Source organism: Saccopteryx leptura, chromosome 2 (genome assembly GCF_036850995.1).
Source record: "Saccopteryx leptura isolate mSacLep1 chromosome 2, mSacLep1_pri_phased_curated, whole genome shotgun sequence".
Taxonomy (NCBI): domain Eukaryota; kingdom Metazoa; phylum Chordata; class Mammalia; order Chiroptera; family Emballonuridae; genus Saccopteryx; species Saccopteryx leptura.
The window spans coordinates 322,032,694-322,053,307 of NC_089504.1; the positions used below are offsets into that span (position 1 = coordinate 322,032,694).

The 20,614-nt window shown below is 51.4% G+C and overlaps 1 protein-coding gene across 12 annotated transcripts in view; it reads right to left on the reverse strand.

The window, feature by feature from the left end:
* Positions 1-741: 741 nt before the first annotated feature.
* MAPT (microtubule associated protein tau) overlaps positions 742-20,614 on the reverse strand; it is a 103,569-nt gene continuing 83,696 nt past the window's right edge. For 7 of the 12 annotated variants that reach the window (XM_066363115.1, XM_066363108.1, XM_066363113.1 and 4 more), the window contains 4 exons: positions 9,671-9,763; positions 6,190-6,271; positions 4,430-4,542; positions 742-1,002 (listed from right to left, as the gene is read on the reverse strand). In XM_066363115.1, coding sequence (XP_066219212.1) covers positions 787-1,002; positions 4,430-4,542; positions 6,190-6,271; positions 9,671-9,763 — 504 coding nt within the window. In that variant the 3' untranslated portion in view covers positions 742-786. The remainder of the gene's footprint in view (positions 1,003-4,429; positions 4,543-6,189; positions 6,272-9,670; positions 9,764-20,614) is intronic. The other 5 variants (XM_066363117.1, XM_066363116.1, XM_066363118.1 and 2 more) reach the window with 1 other exon arrangement.

Consider the following 20,614-nt stretch of genomic DNA (forward strand, 5'->3'; position numbering starts at 1 on the left):
CCTGTAGTGGGGGGAGATAGAGGCCAGCGCTCAGGACATCAAGGTCAGTCTTCTCAGAAGAAGTAACCCACAGGATGCCACCCTCCCTCCACCAGCCTCCTGCTTGCTGCCCCCTACTGGTGTGGGAAGGACTGGAGCCCTTATCGCACAGGCTGCACTCAGGGGTGGCACACTGACCTGCAAGAGACCCTGGGCCACCAATGAGAGGAGGCCACTTGGTCTGAGGGGGGCTGTGTGTCTTCCTGGTGCCCTGCCTTGCCGGGACAGGTCTCTCAGCCCTCTCCCTCACACCCCTGCCCACCCTGCCTCAGCCTCTCCTGTGTCTCCCCACCCCCTCCTGCCCAGCTCACACCATCACACCTCTGTTGCTGCGGCAGCCTCTGTGACATCCCCAGGATGGGGCCAGAGAGGGCCACCCCCAGTCCCCAGAAGCACCTTTCAGAGCCTCTTCTCCCTCTTCTACTCAGAGGGGGAAAAAAGAATCAAAAATAATTGCCCAAGGAAATGTTGGGTGTGGCCATGGTTAACATGTTTTAAAAAATATTTTATTATTCCTAGCCCACCCATCGATTTGGAAAGATGAAATTTGCTCTTATTCCCATCACTGATTTTGAAGTCCTGAGCCAGAGCCGAGCGACAAAAGCAGGTTAAGTGATTAACCGGTTAACGGATCTGTGAGGAGCAGCTGGGGGAGGGCAGAGGGCGAGGGGCCAGGTCAGTATTCTTTTTTTTTCCACACTCTCTCACTCTCTTCTCTCCACGATATTGACCGCCCCAGGGGCCTGATCACAAACCCTGCTTGGCCAGGGAGGCAGACACTTCGTCGGCTAGCGTGGCGAGCTGGGACGAGTCTACCATGTCGATGCTGCCCGTGGACGACACATTGCTGAGGTGCCGCGGAGATGTTTCCCCGGACACCACAGGCGACTTGTACACGATCTCTGCCCCGTGGTCTGTCTTGGCTCTGGCGTTCTCACGGAAGGTCAGCTTGTGGGTTTCGATCTGTGAGACAGGAGGGGAGGGAGGTTGAGGTGAAGTGCCAGAGAGAGGGGGACAAGTCCTGCCAGCCACTGGTTGGGGTCAGCACGGGTGGGGGGAGCTGATGACGAGGTGGTGACTATGGTTTTTGTCAACTTTCTTTTTTTTTTATTATTAAGTGAGAGGCAGGGAGACAGAGACAAAGAGACTCCTGCATGCGCCCGGACCGGTATCCACCCGTCAAGCCCACTACCCAGCAATGCTCTGCCTGTCTGGACCACTGCTCCATTGCTTGGCAACTGAGCTATTTTAACGCCTGAGACGAGGCCCTGGAGCCATCCTCAGTGCCCAGGGCCGCCTTTGCTCAAATCATTCTAGCCATGGCTGTGGGAGGGGAAGAGAGAGAGATAACTGGGGGATAAGGTAGAAGCAGATCGTCGCTTCTCCTGTGTGCCCTGACCAGAAATCAAACCCAGGACATCCACACGTCAGGCCAATGGCTCTACAGCTGATCCAACCAACCAAGGCAATTTTTATCATTTTTCAATAGCAAACATTTGTGCAGGGTTCTTCCATCACCTGTCTCCGAGCAACCCCCTCCCCCTTATGTGTAAGTATATACATGTGTGGCCTGACCAGGCGGTGGCGCAGTGGATAGAGCATCGGACTGGGATGCGGAAGACCCAGGTTCAAGACCCCGAGGTCGCCAGCTTGAGTGCGGGCTCATCTGGTTTGAGCAAAAGCTCACCAGCTTGGACCCAAGGTCACTGGCTGGAGCAAGGGGTTACTCGGTCTGCTGAAGGCCCGCAGTCAAGGCACATATGAGAAAGCAATCAATGAACAACTAAGGTGTCACAACAAAAAACTGATGATTGATGCTTCTCATCTCTCTCCGTTCCTGTCTGTCTGTCCCTATCTATCCTTCTCTCTCTGTATCTCTGTAAAAGAAACAAACAAAAAACAACAAAAAAATACATATGTGTATATTTTAATATATATGGTAACAATATCCACATACTTCATACTTTGTAGACATAATACCTTCTGTTATCTGAACCTAGTTCTCACGTGCTTGTGGACGGCTGCATGGTGTTCCACCACAGCAGCCGCAGCAAATCTTATCTACTCCCCTAGGAGTGGGTATCTTGGCTGTTCCAGGCTTTTGCTATGACAAACATGTTGTGTAATAATAACCTTACGTAACCTTGTGCACACATCATTTCACACACATGTAAGTGCACCCTAGAAGCGGAATAGCTAGTGGGTGATAAGGCATGCACATTTTATTTTGATAGATAGCACCCAATAGCAAATGAAAGTGTTGGAGTTGGCTGGAGGACATTAAGGGATGTTCCCAGAAGCCACTGCTGCCCCACCATGAGCCACATACACCCCCCCCCCCCTTTGCCAGTGACTGATGAGTTTAGAGGTGGCAGCACTGAGTTTGTGCTAGAAAACATGCAGAAACGATGACACAGCCTGGAGCCCCGAGGGCTGAGCTCCGGTGGATGCCCAGGAAACTCAGAAAGCAAGGGGTACAGGTGCAAGTAGCACAAAGTCATTCTGTCCTGCTGACCCCGAAGTGGTGACACAGTAGTTCTCAGCCTCTAAGACCTCTCTGAGTATCTGGTGAAACCATAAAAACACAGTTTTCCCATTCAATTTTTGAAGTCTGTGGGCCCCAGGTGAAGAGCCCCTACTGCCGTGGGCTTGCGTGTGGCTGCAGAGAAAACCCAGGCTCTCACCTAAACTCTATGTATGCTTATTTTGTTCATGTGGGTCACTGCTTTGACAAAAGGACCCTTCCATATTTCTGTGTTTAAAAGGCCTTTTTGACATAAGCTTTGATAAGAACATTCATGTTGATATTTTTTTAAAAGCTTTGTTCTTAAGAAAAATGAGTGTCCTGGGAATGTCCCCAAATTCCCAAACTGAAAGGAACTCGGGTGGCGATGAGAGGGTGTTCTGTGCTCTTCTGCTTGTTTGCAGTTTTGCTCATCACAGAAGTGGGGAACAGAATACAAAGGGACCTCCAGGACCAGGAAGGACAGTGTCTTCTGAGCAGTGGTCTGGGCAGGGCAGGGCCCACCCCTGAGCCATTACAGAGGGGCGAGTTAAAACAAGTTCAGGCTCAGACTCAACTCCAACTCACGTTCCTAGATGACTAAAAAGTACCAGGAACCTTCCAGAACACCGTCTCATTTGGTCCTCACAACCACCCACTTTGCTGAAAAAGAACCAGGTGGAGAACATTTGCTGACTTTGCCGAGGTCACACCCCATGCAGAGCCAAGCCCAGAACTTTTCTTAGGACATAGAGGCTTCCATAGACGGGGGAGACCTTCCTTCACCAAGGCCCAGGCCCTTTGGGGGGCTCTGCCTTGGGGGTCAGGTCTGTCCCCAGGGCTGTTTGCCACCTGTGCCGTGAGAACCTCCCAGCAAGTGCTTCTCCAAAACCACACTGTCCGCCTTCACCCACATGCAAGGTGGGCGTGTCTCTCTGTGCAGAATCTGCGACGGTGGAGGAGGTGAGCAGCCCGCCTGCTGGAGGAGGCGGCACGGGAGGCGCGGCCATTTGCCATGGGAACTCCCTGCTGCCACCAATGCTGTGATGGAAAGATGGTCCTCCTTGGGCAGTGCCCTTTCTTATGCCGGGCTGGCGCTCAGATTCTGTGTCTGTGCTGGGACACCTTTTGTCCCTCCGCCACTCCTCAGTCAGTGTCCCTCCGCCACTCCTCAGTCAGTCGCTGGGAGACACGAAATATAGGAAACTGAGCCAGGGCAGCACTTCAGGGCGGGCTTGGCTGGGAAACCCGGGGCACTTCTCGTGTTTATGCAGATGAGGGCCCGCCAGCTTTCCGTGCAGATGGAGGCAGCCTGCTCAGGGCCACACCCCCACGCTTACACAGACACACAGGGCAGGACCCGGAGCTTCTAGAAACTGCTGGGAATGCCGAGGGCCTTAGTCCAGGGCCCACTCCATGGACACTTCCATGACAGAGCTTTGCTGAAATCTGGATTTCAGGACCACTGTTTTGCTCTAACTGCCTAGTGACCCAATTAGAAAACGAGGTGATGTTTCTCATGATTGTTCCTAGTGCAGTGGGCTGGCTTTGGGATGGCCGATACCTTCTGCGAATGCTTGCCAAACACAGGGCCTAGGACGTGGCTCTCACATTTGCACTAGAGAATCACCTGGGGGCTTTAACGATAACTCCAGGTGTCCAGACTGTCTGCACCGGAGCCCGGTCAGCATCTGCACTTAGGGCTCCCAGGTGACTGCAGTGGCAGCTGGGGCCGAGCCCCACAGTCCCAGGTGCTGCTGAGAACCCACAAGTCGTCACTGCAAGGGCTTCCGCTTCCTCCTCGGGAATAGTGGGCCACTCTTGTCCACCTGACTCCATTAACAGCCACAGCCAAATGCAGCCTCCTCTCTGCCCCGCCCCCTGTACCTTTTTATTCCCTCCTCCAGGGACGTGGGTGATATTATCCAGGGACCCGATCTTCGACTGGACTCTGTCCTTGAAGTCCAGCTTCTCAGATTTGACTTCCACCTGGCCGCCTCCTGGAACGCAACACAGACAAGACCACCGTGCCTTGAGCGGGGCTTCGCGAGGGATTCCAAGGAGACACCACCCTTGGGAAGGAGCTAAGACTACCCTTTATTTAGAGTGTAGTTTGCGGACAAGTCCGTCCTTCTAAAGGGCTTGAAAACAGTTTGCTTCATCTCCCTCATCAAGGCAGGCAATCAAATATTTACTCAGAAAACTCTTCCTCTTTAGATAACACAAAGGTAAATGACCACTCAGTCTGGCAGAAATTATTCTAAATTCTAAATTGGTTGGCTTCCAGAGTAGAGTCTTTCTATGTCAACATCCTGTAAGCTCAGCCCTATAAGACCTTGGAATTAAACTAAAGGGCAAAACGCACCCTAAATAAAGAAGGGCTCTGGCCCTTTCTGCCTCCGGGACACTCCACCACGCCCAGGCGTGGGAGGCCAGAGGAAGACCGGAACTACAGCCGGCCCTTGAACAACACAGGTTTGAACTGCGCCATCCACTTGTACGCAGACTTTTTCCCATATATATTGTGTCTGCTTTTTATGATTTTCTTAGTAACTATTTTCTTTTATTTAGTTTACTTTTTTGTAATAATACAGTATATAATACATATAACAAAAAGTGTGTGTTAATCAACTTTTATTGGCAGTAATTAAGTTTTGGGAGAGGCAGAGTCTCACACAGATTTCTGATAAGGATTGGCACCTGACAACCCTCCCCCCCCCCCCCCCCCCCCCGCAAGGTTCAAGGGTTGACTGTATGTTACTTTCTTGGGAAGGATAAAGCCATCCAAGAAAGCTGCTCACAGTGGGGTAGGATGGTGACCCCAGATGAGGGACAGGTTTCCCTGGGAAAGACTAAACTCCCACAAAATGTCCAGGGAGCTAGAAAATAATAAGGCATTCTGGATGATGCTTCTGATGGCCTCCTCCCAAGGTGGAGGTTCCAGGGAAGGTCTGCCCTGAGGGCCCGGGAGAGCAGATGTCCCCGCTCTGGACTCCCAGGTGGGACTGGAACCCAGACCTGTGCTGTCTAGCATGGCAGCCACCAGCCACATGTGGCCACTTAAATTTTAATTAAATAAAGCTAGTTCAGCTCCTTTACTGCACTAGCTACATGTCATGTGCTCAACAGCCGCATGTGGCTAGTGGCTGTCCTACTGGACATCCCAGGTATAAAACATTTCCACCATTGCAGAACGCTCTGTAGAGGGCACTGATTTCTGTAGGGGGGAGCGGGGGGAGAATGACGGAGTGCCACACAGTCACAGAGGGGACTTGGCAATGGCCCAAGGGCCCCGTGTAGCAGTTTGTGCAGTTGGTAAAGCGTCCCTCCTGTTGGCTGGGGACCAAGCTGGGGCATCCATACAGCCAGCCTTCGGGGGCCAGCTCAGGCCCTTCCCCAGCCCTAGAGGCCCCGTGTGCAACCTGCTTGGGCAACCATGGGTGAGGGGTCCAACCAGTGTCTGCCCTCCTTACCTTGTCTTGGCCAGCATGGCCCCGCTCAGAGCCAGAAGGGATAGCCACAGCTCCCAGGCCCCAGGAAGTCCCACCCTCAAACTCTCCTTGATGGTCCCTCCCATCACATTCTGGGCCCAGTCCTGTCCCACCCCCAGGCAGCCCTGCCCTGTACTCGCCATCTGCAAAGGCTACCTGGCTTATGGTGGATGTTGCCTAATGAGCCACACTTGGAGGTCACCTTGCTCAGGTCCACCGGTTTGTAGACTATTTGCACCTGGAGGTGAGAGAGGATGAGCAAGGGGTGGGGGTGGGGGAGGGCATGGACAAAGAATACAATAGGATTATTTTACTATAGACTCAACACAATGAGAAGCAGCTGTGTAAATCCAGGCCGTGCTTGGGCAGTGGCACACCCCTAGTCATGGTGCAGAGACATGTGGTTGCCATTCTGCCAACCCTGCCCCAAGGGAGCTGGGTCTTCACAAAATAACCGTGGGACTGGAGCGTCTTCAGCCCCACAGGACATGGACCCTCAGGGAAAAGGAAGGTACCTGTACTTTCTCAGTGAGCAGGGACCATGCCATTTGCTTAGCAAACACGCATAGAACAGTCGCTCTTTCCTGACATGAAATAGATCACATTCAGTGAGGACATGGGAAGGAAGGGATCAACAGGACCCATTTGTGCAGCATTTGAAAAATCTCATAAAAGCAAGAGAGCCATATCTGCTGGCCTGAGCGAGGAAAAGGTGGTGTGGGGTCAAGGGATAGGCTTTCTCCCAGGAGAAGCTTCCAGAAACCCCAGCACACCCACAGCAAGAGCAATGATGGTCAGTGAGCAGCACCTAGAGCTGTGTGGTAACTTGGACATAAGAGCCGGTTGATGCCTGAGTGTCACGAAAAGCAACAGCAATGAGAGAGGCAGGTGGCTCAGCAGAAACCACAGGGTTAGCGTCTCAGAGAGCAGACTTGATACAGAGTGGGGAGGCCCAGGGCTCCCGGGCTCGGACTTGGCCCGAGGGCCCCCCATGTGGCTGTGCCACACCACCCACCCTCCCGAGAGGAATGACGCCCCTGTACTACTGCCTGTGGATCTCAGCCCAAGAACCACCTGCCCAGAGGGCACCCCTTAGAGACGGCATCGGCAATGGGTCTCCTGGGGAAGTCTCTGCAGAGCCACGGCAGTGAGTGGGTCCCAGATGGTCACTGAGGGGCACTTCCTAGCAGTGACCTGGTGTGAGGTCACCAGAGGGTATAGGAAGCCAATCACCCCGTGGACTCCACTCCCTGCGCTACAGTTAGTTACTGGGCAGAGAGATGCTGTCGAGCCGAGGATGGATTTAACTAGAACTCCAGAAAAAAAGGAGGGTTTCTTCTTAAGTCAAAATCATCTAGAACAATCCCAAGTGATTTCAGTCAGTCAGAATCCTCCTGGCACGTGTTGTTAGCTGATGGAGAGTCGACTGAGGCAGACAGGTGGGCGTGGGCCGTGTGTGCCAGCGCACGGTGTGAGGTGTCAGCACGCAGCTGTGGCAGACTGACCTGGGCGGGGCACAGGGGGACGAATGATTCAGAGAGCTGTGCTCTGGGTGGGCGTCCAGGAGGTGGGCAAGGAGCTATGGGGACGCCCCTGGCTGGAGGGAGAGGGAAATGTTGGTGGGACCTGGGCTTCCCGCTCTTCCCTTCTGCCCGGGTGAGGTGGCTGAGAGAGGAGGGCGGGCGGGCGAGCCTAGACTGGCGGAGCGGGAAAGGAAAGCGGAGTGGGGGGTCTCGGGCGGGAGTTAGGGAGTTGGGTCAGGTGGACTGCAGGCCAGGGTTGGGAGGAGGCCAGGCCCTGGACGGAGCCCAGAACCAGCCGGAAGGCAGGAAGGATCCCGAGCTGGAGAAAGAGCAAGACCCGCCTGCTGGGAAGTCACCTCCAGACTGGGGGTCAGAAGGCAAGCCAGGAGCCCAGCCCAGGCCGGGGGTCCAGTGCCGCCCAAACCCCTGAGGCTGGTACTGTGCAGGGGCTTGTGACCCTACTCCTCCAAACAAGCCTCGGCCGGGGGCCAAGCACGTGCTTGGGGCCGGCCCGGGACAGTCTGCGGTTCTCTGCTAGGTCATAGTGTCCATCCCAGGTGTCAGAGACTGCAGGACAGACAGGAGGTGCCTCCAAGAAAGTTCCCTGATGTCCTGTAACTGCTGTCAGCAACAGAAATGTACTCTTTCCTCCTCCCTTCTTCCTGAAGGAGCTGCCGGCTGCCCGCAGCCCGAGGCGCAGCCTCCCCGGAACAGCCAGACGTGAGGTCAGCCGGGAAGCACGTGCCTTCCTCTGGCCGCAGCGCAGTTTGCAGAGAACCAAGAGAACCAGGAATCAAAGCTAAAACAGCAACGTGATCATAGGCTGGAGCGGGTTGGGGTGTCCTCACACCTCCTCTTCCCTTCTCTGGCAGAGGACAAGGTGGCAGTGGCACAGGAGCACAGGGACTGGGGCACAGAGGAGACACAGCAGACACCGGTGAGGAAGCGTTAAGGAAGCGCCATGCAGCAGCCTGGGTGAGTGCCCACACCCAGGGGACCAGCGGCTGGGGGCTCAGGGGCAGGTGCTCGGGGCGGGAGGCAGCAGCAGCACATTGCAAGAATAAACCCTCGGGCTGGATGCGGATGAAGTGGCCCAGGCTGGGCATTTTCTGGAGAGACAGCCCCTCAGGGGCCATCACCACCATCCTGGGCTGCCAGCCAGGAGTGAGAAGCCTGCTCTCAGAAACCATCTCTCTGCGGGGGTGGACCACAGGGGTTCTGATGTGTTAGGCCGGGGCACTGAGGGAGGCTCTGCAGAGGAAGGGGGCCTCAGGGTGACGAGTTTGCACCCTTTTGAACATGGAGAGCGGGAGGATGAGAGCAGAGCTGATCAGGAGGGGAAGCGAGATGCCAGGCAGGCCCCCACCTCAGGGACACGTGCACTGGGGGTGAGGGGGTCCCCAGGGACATTTGGAGGAAGCCAAGTTTTAAAGGGCTCAAAGCAACATTTCCCTGTCAACCTGTGGCTGCAGGCGGGTCCCCTGGTGCACTTCTGTTGGGCGCTTTTACATCTGAGTCTCTGCCAGGGGTGGAGCTGGTTCTAAACATGAGTGAGGCTAAGGAATTGGCTCTGCCCCTGGAAATGCACAAGACAGACGTGAGCAGAGACTGGACTTCTCTTGCTCTGAGGTAGACCAGTAAGACCTTTGTGTCCCCTTGTCAGAACAAAAGGGCCCACTGCCCACAGTGGAGCCATTCAGCATGAACCTGCTCAGCTGATGGGGCGGAGGGGACAGAGCCAGTCTCAGGTGCTGCCACCTTCAGCCCGTCCTCATGTGGGTTGTGGGGCTCCCAGGAGCGTGCTCGGTGGTGAGTGGGGTCACGATGGGTGTTAGTGCTGTGAGGACCCCACCTCCAGGCACGGGCCAGAGGGAGGATCAGCCATGTCTCCAGGCTGCCCGTGCAGGCTGGGGGTCCCACACGTGCTGGGCACCCTTCCTAGAACAGTAGGCATGGGTGTGGGCAGCCTGGGCTACATTTACTTGGGGACACAGGCAGGCCCTGAGCCTGAGAGTGGTTTATTCTGTGCAATGTCTCGCAAGGTTAAATACTCATGCTACTTCTTAAAAAACCAGAACCACAGTCCGGCGCAGGGAAAGTGTGAAGGTACTCACACTGCCGCCTCCTGGCACGTGTTTGATATTATCCTTTGAGCCACACCTGGACTGGACGTTGCTAAGATCCAGCTTCTTATTAATTATCTGCACCTTTGACAGCCAGAAAAAAGGATGAGTGATACCCCATGCCCAGATCCACCTGCTCTGCACTGATGACTCCTGGCCAGGGCGTGGAGGGGCCCAGGCAGCTCCCCAAAAGGCACCCCACAGTTGTGGGTGCTCTGAGCGGGCCCCACCTGACAGCATGGGGTTTACAGGACAGATCCTTCAGGAGGCACTTCTTCACTTGACAGAGGCTTGTGTCATGGAGGCCCCTCAGGCAGCAGCCCTGGGGCCCATAAACCAGAGCTGAGTGTTCATGAAGTTGAGAGGAAATAAATGTGCTCACTTAGGCTATTAAATGAACAACTAGAGAGTCCCACCTGGGCCCTCATTCACACACTAACAAGACCCATCAGAACATTCCCCGAGATCTTTCTGCGCTGGTCTCAAGCTTGTCAGGCAAGGGAATCACCTGCAGTTACTTCAAGAAAATTCCAGACACCGCGTGGACCCAGAGTTAGAATCTGTCTCTGCTTCTGAAAAGTGCCGCCGGGGCTTTGTCTGCCAGCACTGCTAGGTTCCAGGGTCGCTGGCACCGTGAGAAGGACACGGAGGCTCTATGGTGAAGACGGCTCTGACCGCCCCTGTGTGGGGGCTCTGTCTTGTGGAGGCAGGGTAGGCACTGCCCTTCCAGCCAGCGGCTCGCCCTCGTCCACGACCCCCCCCGGGCGCTTCGAGGGAGCCGGGCACATGCTCCCAGGTGTCTCCTCTCGGCCTCCCTGAGCAGGTGTGGCCCAGACAGAGTGATCCCACTGTAGCTCTGTGAGGCTCCTTTCTCCAGGCGCCGGGGAGAAGGCATGGGGTCACGGACATCTGAATGAGGAATGACTTGGACCCAATTTGTCAAAAACTATAAAATACACAGACCACCACGGCACAGAGGAAAAGCTGAAAACCTCTTCACTTTGCTGGAGTGATAACGCCCTCCTCACCAGGGCTCACCGCCACAGGGGCTCTGCATTTGGACACGCTGTGCCTCAGTCTCTATTCATCACAGAGACAAGTAACTACCGCCTTCCGTTCCGATGAAGACCCAGCACCACTCTCTGAAGTTCTGAACATCACCGCCTCTATGAACAGTGCCCAGAGTCTGCTAGGATGGCTGTTGCGGGGGTCGCAGCCCTGGCCTGGCTCATCCGGGGAGGTTCCCGAGACTGATGCGAGAGCCAGGGCCGGCAACCACAGGTCCTCCGCGGAACGAAGAACTGAGGTCGTGCTGCCCAAGTTGGTGCATCCGACTTTTTGGTGTTAAAATGGCCTTTCCTATATTAAACTATTAATTAGTAAGTCACGTTCAGAGTAGGTAATATTGTCTCTCGATATCCTTCACCTGGCAAAATAAAAAGGTAGCGACCTTGACTTGGATGCTGTCCTCAGCTTTTTGCCTTAGTGTGAACCAAACACCTGGAAAACACGTCTACCCCGCTGCTTCATGTTCTTCTTGTGTTCTTTCCAAATAAGAAGTTATGTATTTTTTTTTATTAGAAAGAAACATAATAACATTCTGCTTTGGAAAAGCAGAGGTGAAGAATGCGAAAACGAAACATTTCCCTCGCTGTCTGAACACAACCCCATTGCACTTCTCCGTGTGCCCTTGAAGTCTCAGCATACACGTAAACGACCATCACATGCGTAGGAATGGCAATGATTATTGTGTCCTTACGCTTTATATCTTCTTGCATGATCAAGCAACAGCATGCTCTAGCACCTGCCATGGTCTACAGTCCTCAGCAGCATTATTTTAAGTTACATGTCATATTCCTTTGGGGATCGCTGTGCTATCAGATATTTATATTTATTTCACTTTCAGTAAGATCAACAGCCTCACCATGGATATCTTTCTACAAGGAGTTTTTCCATATTATGGATTATTTTCGTAGCATAGAGACCCAGAAGTAGATTTCTGGGTCAAAGTTATAAATATTCTGAAAACACTCAACACAGCTCTCTAACTGGCTTCCTAAAAGGATCGGATAAATTTACCTGGAGAGCCCTGTTCAGAGGTATACTTCTTTCTAACATACAAATGTTCTTATTTTTATATACTCAAAATCTTTCTAATTTCTCCTTTGGTTTTTAAATGCCCCCCCCCCCAACGCCTCTCGCCTATTAAAAATTTTTGCTAACAGTTTGAGCCAAAACTAATGACAATTGATGTGAAGCAAGGTCTCACTAACTCCCCATGCTTCCTTCACAGGCTGGATAAACATCTAACTCCATGGCTCCGTCCTCACCCACCAGCCCTGGCTCACTGCAGGGGAGGCCCCTCCGGCCCAGAGAGGTTTGGGGACTTTCTAAGGTCAGTCGCATAACACACATGGGAATTTGAGTCTGGGCGTTTCTGTGGCCACAGGCTACGGATGTGACAGCAACGTTTTGCCTGAGCAGCCTGTCCTCAAGGCTGCTGTGCCATAAGTCAACTAAAAGAACACTCTGCCTTGGTGGACACTGAAGTTCTCTCCAGCCAGCAAGAAGACGCCATGTGCCTCAGCCCAGGCTTGAGCTGAGAGCAAGCGGAGGAGTGGGCTCTCTCACACCGCTGCTTAAGGAGTTGCTGCCACCCTCTGCATCATGTCTTAGAAACAATTGGTGGCACCCTCAGATTTCAAGGAGTCCCACATGAACCTCTTCTTTGGTGATCATTTTTTATTTACAACTGGGTAAATCCCAGAGGCAGACTTGCCTACTTTCACAAAGTGCAGTTTAGAATTAGAAAACACACCCACCCCCCACGGACATAAAAAAAGAAAATTGAAGGGACAATGGTAAAAGAATAGGAGGTCACTAGCACTGACAATTACAAGATGGACCATTATATTTAACTCTGAGCTTCCTGGAAGCCAAGGAAAAAAGGAAAACAGGATGGTTTACATGACTCCCCTTATCTGACAAAGAAAACTTACCAGTTTTTCAAGGAAGATAACCTGCTTTCAGTACAAATCCATACAAGATATTCATCAAATGAACCAAGAGACATTAAGCAATAACAAGATCTGCAACATACATAAAAATGTTTTCCCCCATGTGGCTTTTTCTTGTTCCAATCCCACAAAAAAGGCCACAAGCTTTGTGGGATTTGGCAATAGACACAAGGATATTTACAAAGCAGACACGAATTACTCTTAGTTGTCAAGTTAAGCCAACACCCATTTAAGAATGTTAGGTTTACAGAAAAGAGAAAAAAGGGTAAGTTGGCATTATGAAGTTAGAATCCTGAAACAATTTCTCATGTAGATAGAGTACATATGTGATGCTGAGCCTCATGTTTGGCCAGACACTAAAAATGCCCATCATAGGAGAGAACAATGTTTTGGAAACTCCAAATTTTGATCTGGAGACTGAGAAATTCCTGTGGTCAGGGTTTGGCCCTGGAGGAGAAGATGGGGTAAGGTGGGGCGGGTCCACTTTGGTTTAATCTATTTCCTGGAGGACCCCAAGCAGTCCCAAACCCTCATTTAACCTTGAACTTGTTCCATTTGGGCTCAGATTTCTCAAGGTGCTCCAGATGGCCCAGCCTCTCTCCTCCTATGAGCTCCCGGGCTGGCCCAAAGTCTGTGGGCTGTCCCTGGTGAGGTCTGTCTCCAGCACGGCCTGGTGCTTGCTGGGTCCGACTCCACCTCACTAGGGTGGAAAGGCCCAGTGCTGAGGATTGGGACTGGGATGCTCTGGTGGGCAAGGCAAGGTAATCAGCCGGAGAACTGACACAGGAAAACTTAATCTAGGTCCTGTTAAGTAAACAGCCATAGAAAAGATCGAATAATAGGTTTGTGATCTGTAGAATTATTTACACTGTTCCTGTAAACAGTGATTGCCCCAAGCTTTATTATTATTATCATTGTTAGAGGAAGGGAGAGAAAGTGAGAAACATCGATTTGTTGTTCCACTTAGTTATGCAATCATTGTTGATTCTTACATGTGTCCTGACCGGGGATTAAACCCACAACTTTAGTGTATAAGGGACAATGCTCTAACCAGCTGAGCTACCTGGCCAAAGCTGCCCCAAGCTTCTTTAAAATGATCTGATTTAAACAAGATTTTCCCAGAAACACAGGTACTGTGTACAGGATGAGATGCTCGGAGGGTCTCGAAGGTTCAGGGCGGTTCCAGAGGAGGGTCCCAGCCTGGCTCTGCCTCCACTCCCCATGAGGACGACACCTGAGTCCAGGTGCAAACTATCCCAGGTAAAAACTATTTACTCCACATAAATGGTCTTCACCTGTGCTTTTTAAAATGAGAACTGGGACCTCATCAATAAATATAATGAATTTAAAAACAGTTCAGTTCTCACCCTGGTCAGGTAGCTCAGTCGGTTAGAGCAGTGGTCCCCAACCCCCGGGCCGCGGACCGGTACTGGTCTGTGGGCCATTTGGTACCGGTCCGCAAAGAAAGAATAGATAACTTACATTATTTTGTTTTATTTATATTTAAGTCTGAATGATGTTTTATTTTTTAAAAATGACCAGATTCTCTCTGTTACATCCATCTAAGACTCACTCTTGACGCTTGTCTTGTAAGTTCAATAATTATATTTAAAAATACTACAGTTTTTACGCCGGTTGCATAATTTTATTTTGTGCATTTATCCGTCCCACCCTAAAGGCCAGTCCATGAAAATATTTTCTGACATTAAACCGGTCTGTAGCCCAAAAAAGGTTGGGGACCACTGGGTTAGAGCACCATCCCAGCAGCGGCAGGCGGAGGGTGCAGGTCGGATCCCTGTCAGGGCACATACCAGAAGCAACCAACGCCGGCATGTGGAACAGCAAATTAATGTTTCTTTTTCTCTTCCTTTATCTCTCTCTAAAAATCAATACTTTTTAAAAAGATTTTATTTATTGATTCTTGGTTGTGGGGGGAGGGAGAGAGAGAGCGCGAGCGAGCGAGCAGAGGAGGAGCAGGAAAAAATCAACTCATAGTTGTTTGTGCCTTGACCGGGCAAGCCCAGGGTTTTAAACTGGCAACCTCAGCACTCCAGTTCAACACTTTGTCTACTGCGCCACCACAGGTCAGGCAAAATCAATAATTCTTTAAAAACAAACAAACAAAACAACTTCAATTCTCCTCAATGGAGACATACACTACAGAGTTCCATCGCCATCTTGTGGCCAATGGGAATATTGCAGCCCAAGTCTTTCAAAGCCTGACAGCTCTGGTAGGTTTCTGTGCTTCCTGGGCTCCTAGGTCCTGTCCAGCCTGGGGTCTTCACATCCTAGCTACTGGCCAGCACGTCCTCAGAGGAAGTGACTTTAGCTCTGTCTGCTCAAAGCCAACCAGAGCATCCCCACACTTGGGCCCCTGTGCCCTTTTCTGACCATGACCCTGCACATCCTTTTTCACCCTTGGCAGCCACAGGGATGCCCAGTTCTCCTGACTAGGCAGCCTTGGCCCTAGGGAGCACCTTCTCTCTCTCACCCTGGATGGCACTAGGGGCCCCCGCTTCCTTCTGTGCTCTCCAGTGACCACACAGAGGGCCTGCTGAAGTTGGTGTTGCCCTCGTATGTCCTCTTTAACTTTGATGGCTCCCAAGCTCACCCTCACAACCACTGACAGTCGAGTCTGGGGCTCTCTGCCGCTGGTGCCCTCCAACATCCTCCTTCTTCATCATCCTTGCCTAGAGGATGATGTCCTGTCCAGTCAGGGCACACCCAGCTGGTTCACAGCAGACCCAGCAGGAGCTGGACCTCCCCTCACCCATGTTAACTCTCCTTTGCTCTCGTGTAAATAAACAGAGCTCCCCCAAAACCCACATGCCATTAAGCTATCACAGTTCTAACTTACTTTGTTTTTGCTCTAAAAATCTCCAGGGTGCAGTTTCCACTGTCCTCTTCCAGCCCATGTGTCCAGGACTCAATGTGGGGGACTGTTCTTCCATAAGCCAATGGTGGTCCCAAACAAGGGTCTGTCCTGGCTTCTCTGAATTGTTGGTAACACATGATATTGTAGGTGACACTCCATGTGGATGTCATTCCACAACACAGGTGACAGCTCAGTGTGGTGACTCTCCATGGGGCAGGTGACACTTAGTGTGGGGGACCTCCGATGGTGTGGGCTACTCCCCCCTGTATCTCCTTCCCTGGCCAACCTCCCTCCTGGCCTAACCCCTGGGGGCAGAAACTCCCAGCCATAGAGATACCCCAGAAATGCTGGGTGAATGAATACAGGAAGCTAGGAACCAGCTTCTGATACTACCTATATGTTCTTTTTTTTTTTTTAAGATTTTTTTATTATTATTTTTATTATTATTTTTATTTATTCATTTTAGAGAGGAGAGGGAGAGAGAGAGAGAGAGAGAGAGAGAGAGAGGAGAGACAGAGAGAGAGAAGGGGGGAGGAGCTGGAAGCATCAACTCCCATATGTGCCTTGACCAGGCAAGCCCAGGGTTTCGAACCGGCGACCTCAGCATTTCCAGGTCGATGCTTTATCCACTGTACCACCACAGGTCAGGCCTATATGTTCTATTTTATATAAACATCTAATTTATAGTGTTTGTTACCAATGCATTTGGAGAAGGTTTTCTTCATTTCCAAACTGAACAAGCAGTGACAGAGGAATTTAATTCCCAAGTATTTGTGGTAATGTTTGTGATATGTAGGCAGTTAAATTCTGGGATATTATACTGAGGTTAGAGAACAAACTAGTACAATTTCTGCTTCTCTATATTTGCAGGTATTTTCTTTATGGACTAAATGGATTACTGACATCATCTCTGAACTCTTTTTTTTTTTTTTTTACAGAGACAGAGAGAGTCAGAGAGAGGGACAGATATGGACAGACAGAATCGGAGATGAGAAGCATGATTCATTAGTTTTTCGTTGCGACACCTTAGTTGTTCATTGATTGCTTTCTCATATGTGCCTTGACCGTGGGTCTTCAGCAGACCGAGTAACCCCTTGCTCAAGTCAGCGACCTTTGGTCCAAACTGGTGAGCTTTGCTCAAACCAGATGAGCCCTCGGGGTCTTGAACCTGGGTCCTCCACATCCAAGTTCAACGCTCTATCCACTGCGCCACTGCCTGATCAGGCATCATCTCTGAACTCTTAACAATAGACAAACCTCCTGTCATACAGTTTCATTCCTGATATTTATTAATTTCTCCTTTTAATTTCATGAACTTTCTATGTCTTTTTATCTTTTAAGACTTTCTTTTAAAATTTTCAATTACAGTCGACATACAATATTATTAGTTTCAGATGTTCAGCAGGGTGGTTAGACAATCATACTTTAGTGGTCTCCACCTGGCATCACACATAGTTATTACAATATTATTGACTATAGACATCCCTGTGGCCATTTTGTGTGTGTGTGTGTGTGTGTGTGTGTGTGTGTGTGTGTGTGAGACAGAGACAGAGAGAGGGATAGATAGGGACAGAGAGAGAGGAAGGGAGAGATGAGAATCATCAATTCTTCGTTGTGCACTTTTAGTTGTTCATTGATTGCCTTCCTATATGTGCTTTAATGGGGGGGGGGGGCTACAGCAGAGCAAGTGACCCATTGCTCAAGCTAGCATCCTTTGGGCTCAAGCCAGCAACCATGGGGTCATGTCTATGATCTCACACTCAAGCCAGAGACCTGTTGCTCAAGCTGGTGAGCCCACACTTAAGCCAGTGAGCCCACAATCAAGCCAGTAACCTCGGGTTTCAAACCTGGGTCCTCTGCGTCCCAGTCCAACACTCTTTCCACTGTGCCCCTGTCTGGTCAGGCTCAAAGACAATTTTTAATGGCTACATAATATTTTATAGTATGGCATTACCACGAATCATCCCTCTATTGTTAGACATTTAAATATTTATTTACCTATTTATTTATTCAGTGAGAGGAGGGTAGGCAGAGACAGACTCCCGCAGGCACCCTACCTGGGATCCACCTGGCAAGCCCACTAAGGGGCAATACTCTGCCCATCTTGGGTTTTGCTCTGTTGCTCAGCAACTGAGCTCTTCTTAGCGTCTGAGGTGGAGACCATGGAGCCATCCTCAGCGCCAGGGGATAACTTGCTTCAATTGAGCCATGGCTGCAGGAGGGAAAGAGAGAGAAGCAAGAGGGGGAAGGGTGGGGAAGCAGATGGGTGCTTCTCCGGTGTGCCCTGACCAGGAATTGAACCTGGGACATCCACATTCCTGGCCGATGCTCTACCACTGAGCCAACTTTCCAGGGCTTTAAATTGTTTTTTAAAAATTATAAATAGGCCCTGGCCAGTTGGCTCAGCGGTAGAGCATTGGTCTGGCATGCGGGGGACCCGGGTTCGATTCCCGGCCAGGGCACACAGGAGAAGCGCCCATTTGCTTCTCCACCCCCCACCCCCTCCTTCCTCTCTGTCTCTCTCTTCCCCTCCCGCAGCCAAGGCTCCATTGGAGCAAAGATGGCCCGGGCGCTGGGGATGGCTCCTTGGCCTCTGCCCCAGGCGCTAGAGTGGCTCTAGTCATGGCAGAGCGACGCCCCGGAGGGGCAGAGCATCGACCCCTGGTGGGCAGAGCGTGCTGGGTGGATCCCGGTCGGGCGCATATGGGAGTCTGTCTGACTGTCTTTCCCCGTTTCCAGCTTCAGAAAAATACAAAAAAAAAAAAAAAAGTATAAAAAAAAGAATTATAAATAAAGCTCATTGTGCATGTTTGTGCTTAAAGCTTTCTCTGAATTTCGGTGTTGGGAAAACAGCTGGCTTGCTTGTACTTTGTATGATTAGTGCGTAAGCACGTGGCAGAGTGACGTGTGTATAACCTACGTAAGGCTGTGGGTCCCTTCTTTCAGGGCGGATTTTGGATCGCTTGCCTGCCACTGCGAGGGGCCCTTTTGCTGTTCGTTTGCCTGCTGCCACGAGAAGCGGTTTTCCCCTGCCTGTTTGCTCGTCCGCTGTTGTGAAAATCTAATAAACGAAAATGGTTCAATGCTTTCCAGCTCTGCACTTACTCTTCCGTCTGCCTGAATCCAATATGAACCTGCCTGGCCTCGGCCACCCGCCTTACATTTGGGTTTTCTTTCTTTCCCTGATTGAGAGCCCACAGAACTTGCTGTATATTAGGTTCTGTGCGAGGCCACAGGGATATAAAGATTAGTCCAGAGGAAAAAGATATGAGGCTCTTTGGCAGATAACTGATGTAGCAGAATTAAATTGTGAAGACTATGAATGTGCCTTTATTATATCCAGAGAGACTGTATAGCTCTGCATCCTCACCAGGAAGGAAGGATGCCAATTTCACACCATTCACACCTGCAGTGGGGAGTTTTAGTTTATTTTTAAAATGTGTTTTAAATGCTGGTTCTCTGTCTGCCTGGGTGGGGTCTGAGCTGATGGAGAAGCCAGGTACATGGAATCTGAAAATAAGGACCGGTTTGGGGCCAAAAGAAGAAAACCAGTTACCAGATCCAGGGTGCATGAGTGGTGCTAGGAGTTGAGGCCAGAGGCCAGCAGGTAAGAATTAGGTTACACTGGGTCTTAGCCTGTACTGCACGCTGGGAACACCTGGCAAGGCCCCTACAGGTTCTAGCAAGCCTGGGAAAGGCTCTGGCATTAGGATTTTTAAAAGAATCCCAACCCACCCCCATGTCATTCTCCTCTGCAGCTGCCCCCAGGTTCCTTGGTCTCAGTGATGGGCAGCTGCTGGCCCCGCCTTCCCTTTGCTCCCATCTTTGATGGACTGAACTAGTTCTGTGGAGTGGCCAAGCGATTCTTCTGCATTTTCCTTTTAAAATTAAGAATTTCATTTTCTTCAAGCCATACACGTTCACTGCAGCAAATGATGAAAACGAAGAAAAGTACAAAGCCCAAAATAGATGTTTTATATTGTTTTTCAACCCGCGACTTCTGTTGACCTGCGGTGGTTCTCAGCCTGCAGGTTCCAAGCGGGACTGTCTCCGCACCTCCTTCACCTGCACGCTGGGAGCTGAGCTGTTCCTCCTGTGGCCCAATCGACATCTGTGGGCACTTACGGTTTGCGTGCACTGCGGGAGGCCAAAGGGACTCAAAGGTCTCAAACCCCCTCGGGGGACCGTCAGCCCAGTCCAGACGAGGACACGCAGGACGCTCTGACAGATCATTTTAAGAGTCTTCTTTGTGGATCCCAAGTGCCTTCTTTTTTTCTTTTCAGTTTTCCTGGCGATTGATGTGTTGGTCTTTATTGTAACGGCTGAGGTTTTCTTTGGTTCAGACAATTTTCTAGGTTTTCCATGGAATGTAAGGGGCGGCTGCTACTCTCCTCTGCCACTTTCCTCCTGCCCCACTAAGTCCCGAGAAAAGTCATCCTTTCTCCATGAACCCTCAGAAGATGAGGACATAGTCTGCATCCAGTGTGGCGAGGTGGTGACCCGGGGCACCTTCCGCCTCTCCGCTGAACATCACGCCACTGGCTGCTTCCCCAGACTCTGCTCCTTGTGCAGGGCGGGGGGGGGGGGGGCACAGGGCAGTCCTGGGAAAGAGCCTTCTCCATCTCCACTCAGCCTGTCACTTAGCTTTGTCACTCAGCTGAGCTGCAAGAACTGGGCCAAACAGTGCCCAGACCTTCCAGGCCAACCTCAGATGGCCCCTGGACTGGCAGGAGGACACAGAGTGTTTGCTGGCATGTGACAGAGCCCCACAGGCTGGGAGACGCTCACGGCTCCGGCTTCCCTTTAATGAGTCGTCGTGGGTGTGCTGGTCACAGCTGCATAACCCTTTCAGTGGTGCAGAACTGGCTGTGTGGGCTTTGTTTCTCATTTTTCAGAATGGTCACACTGTACTATAAAAATCGGCCTACGAGGGACACATGGCACTGAGGGAAGGGTGCCACCGGCCATGGGAAACATCCCACCACACCTTGGAAACCAGCTCCCTGAGGTCCCTCTGCCCCCAAAGCTTCACGGGAGGGTCGA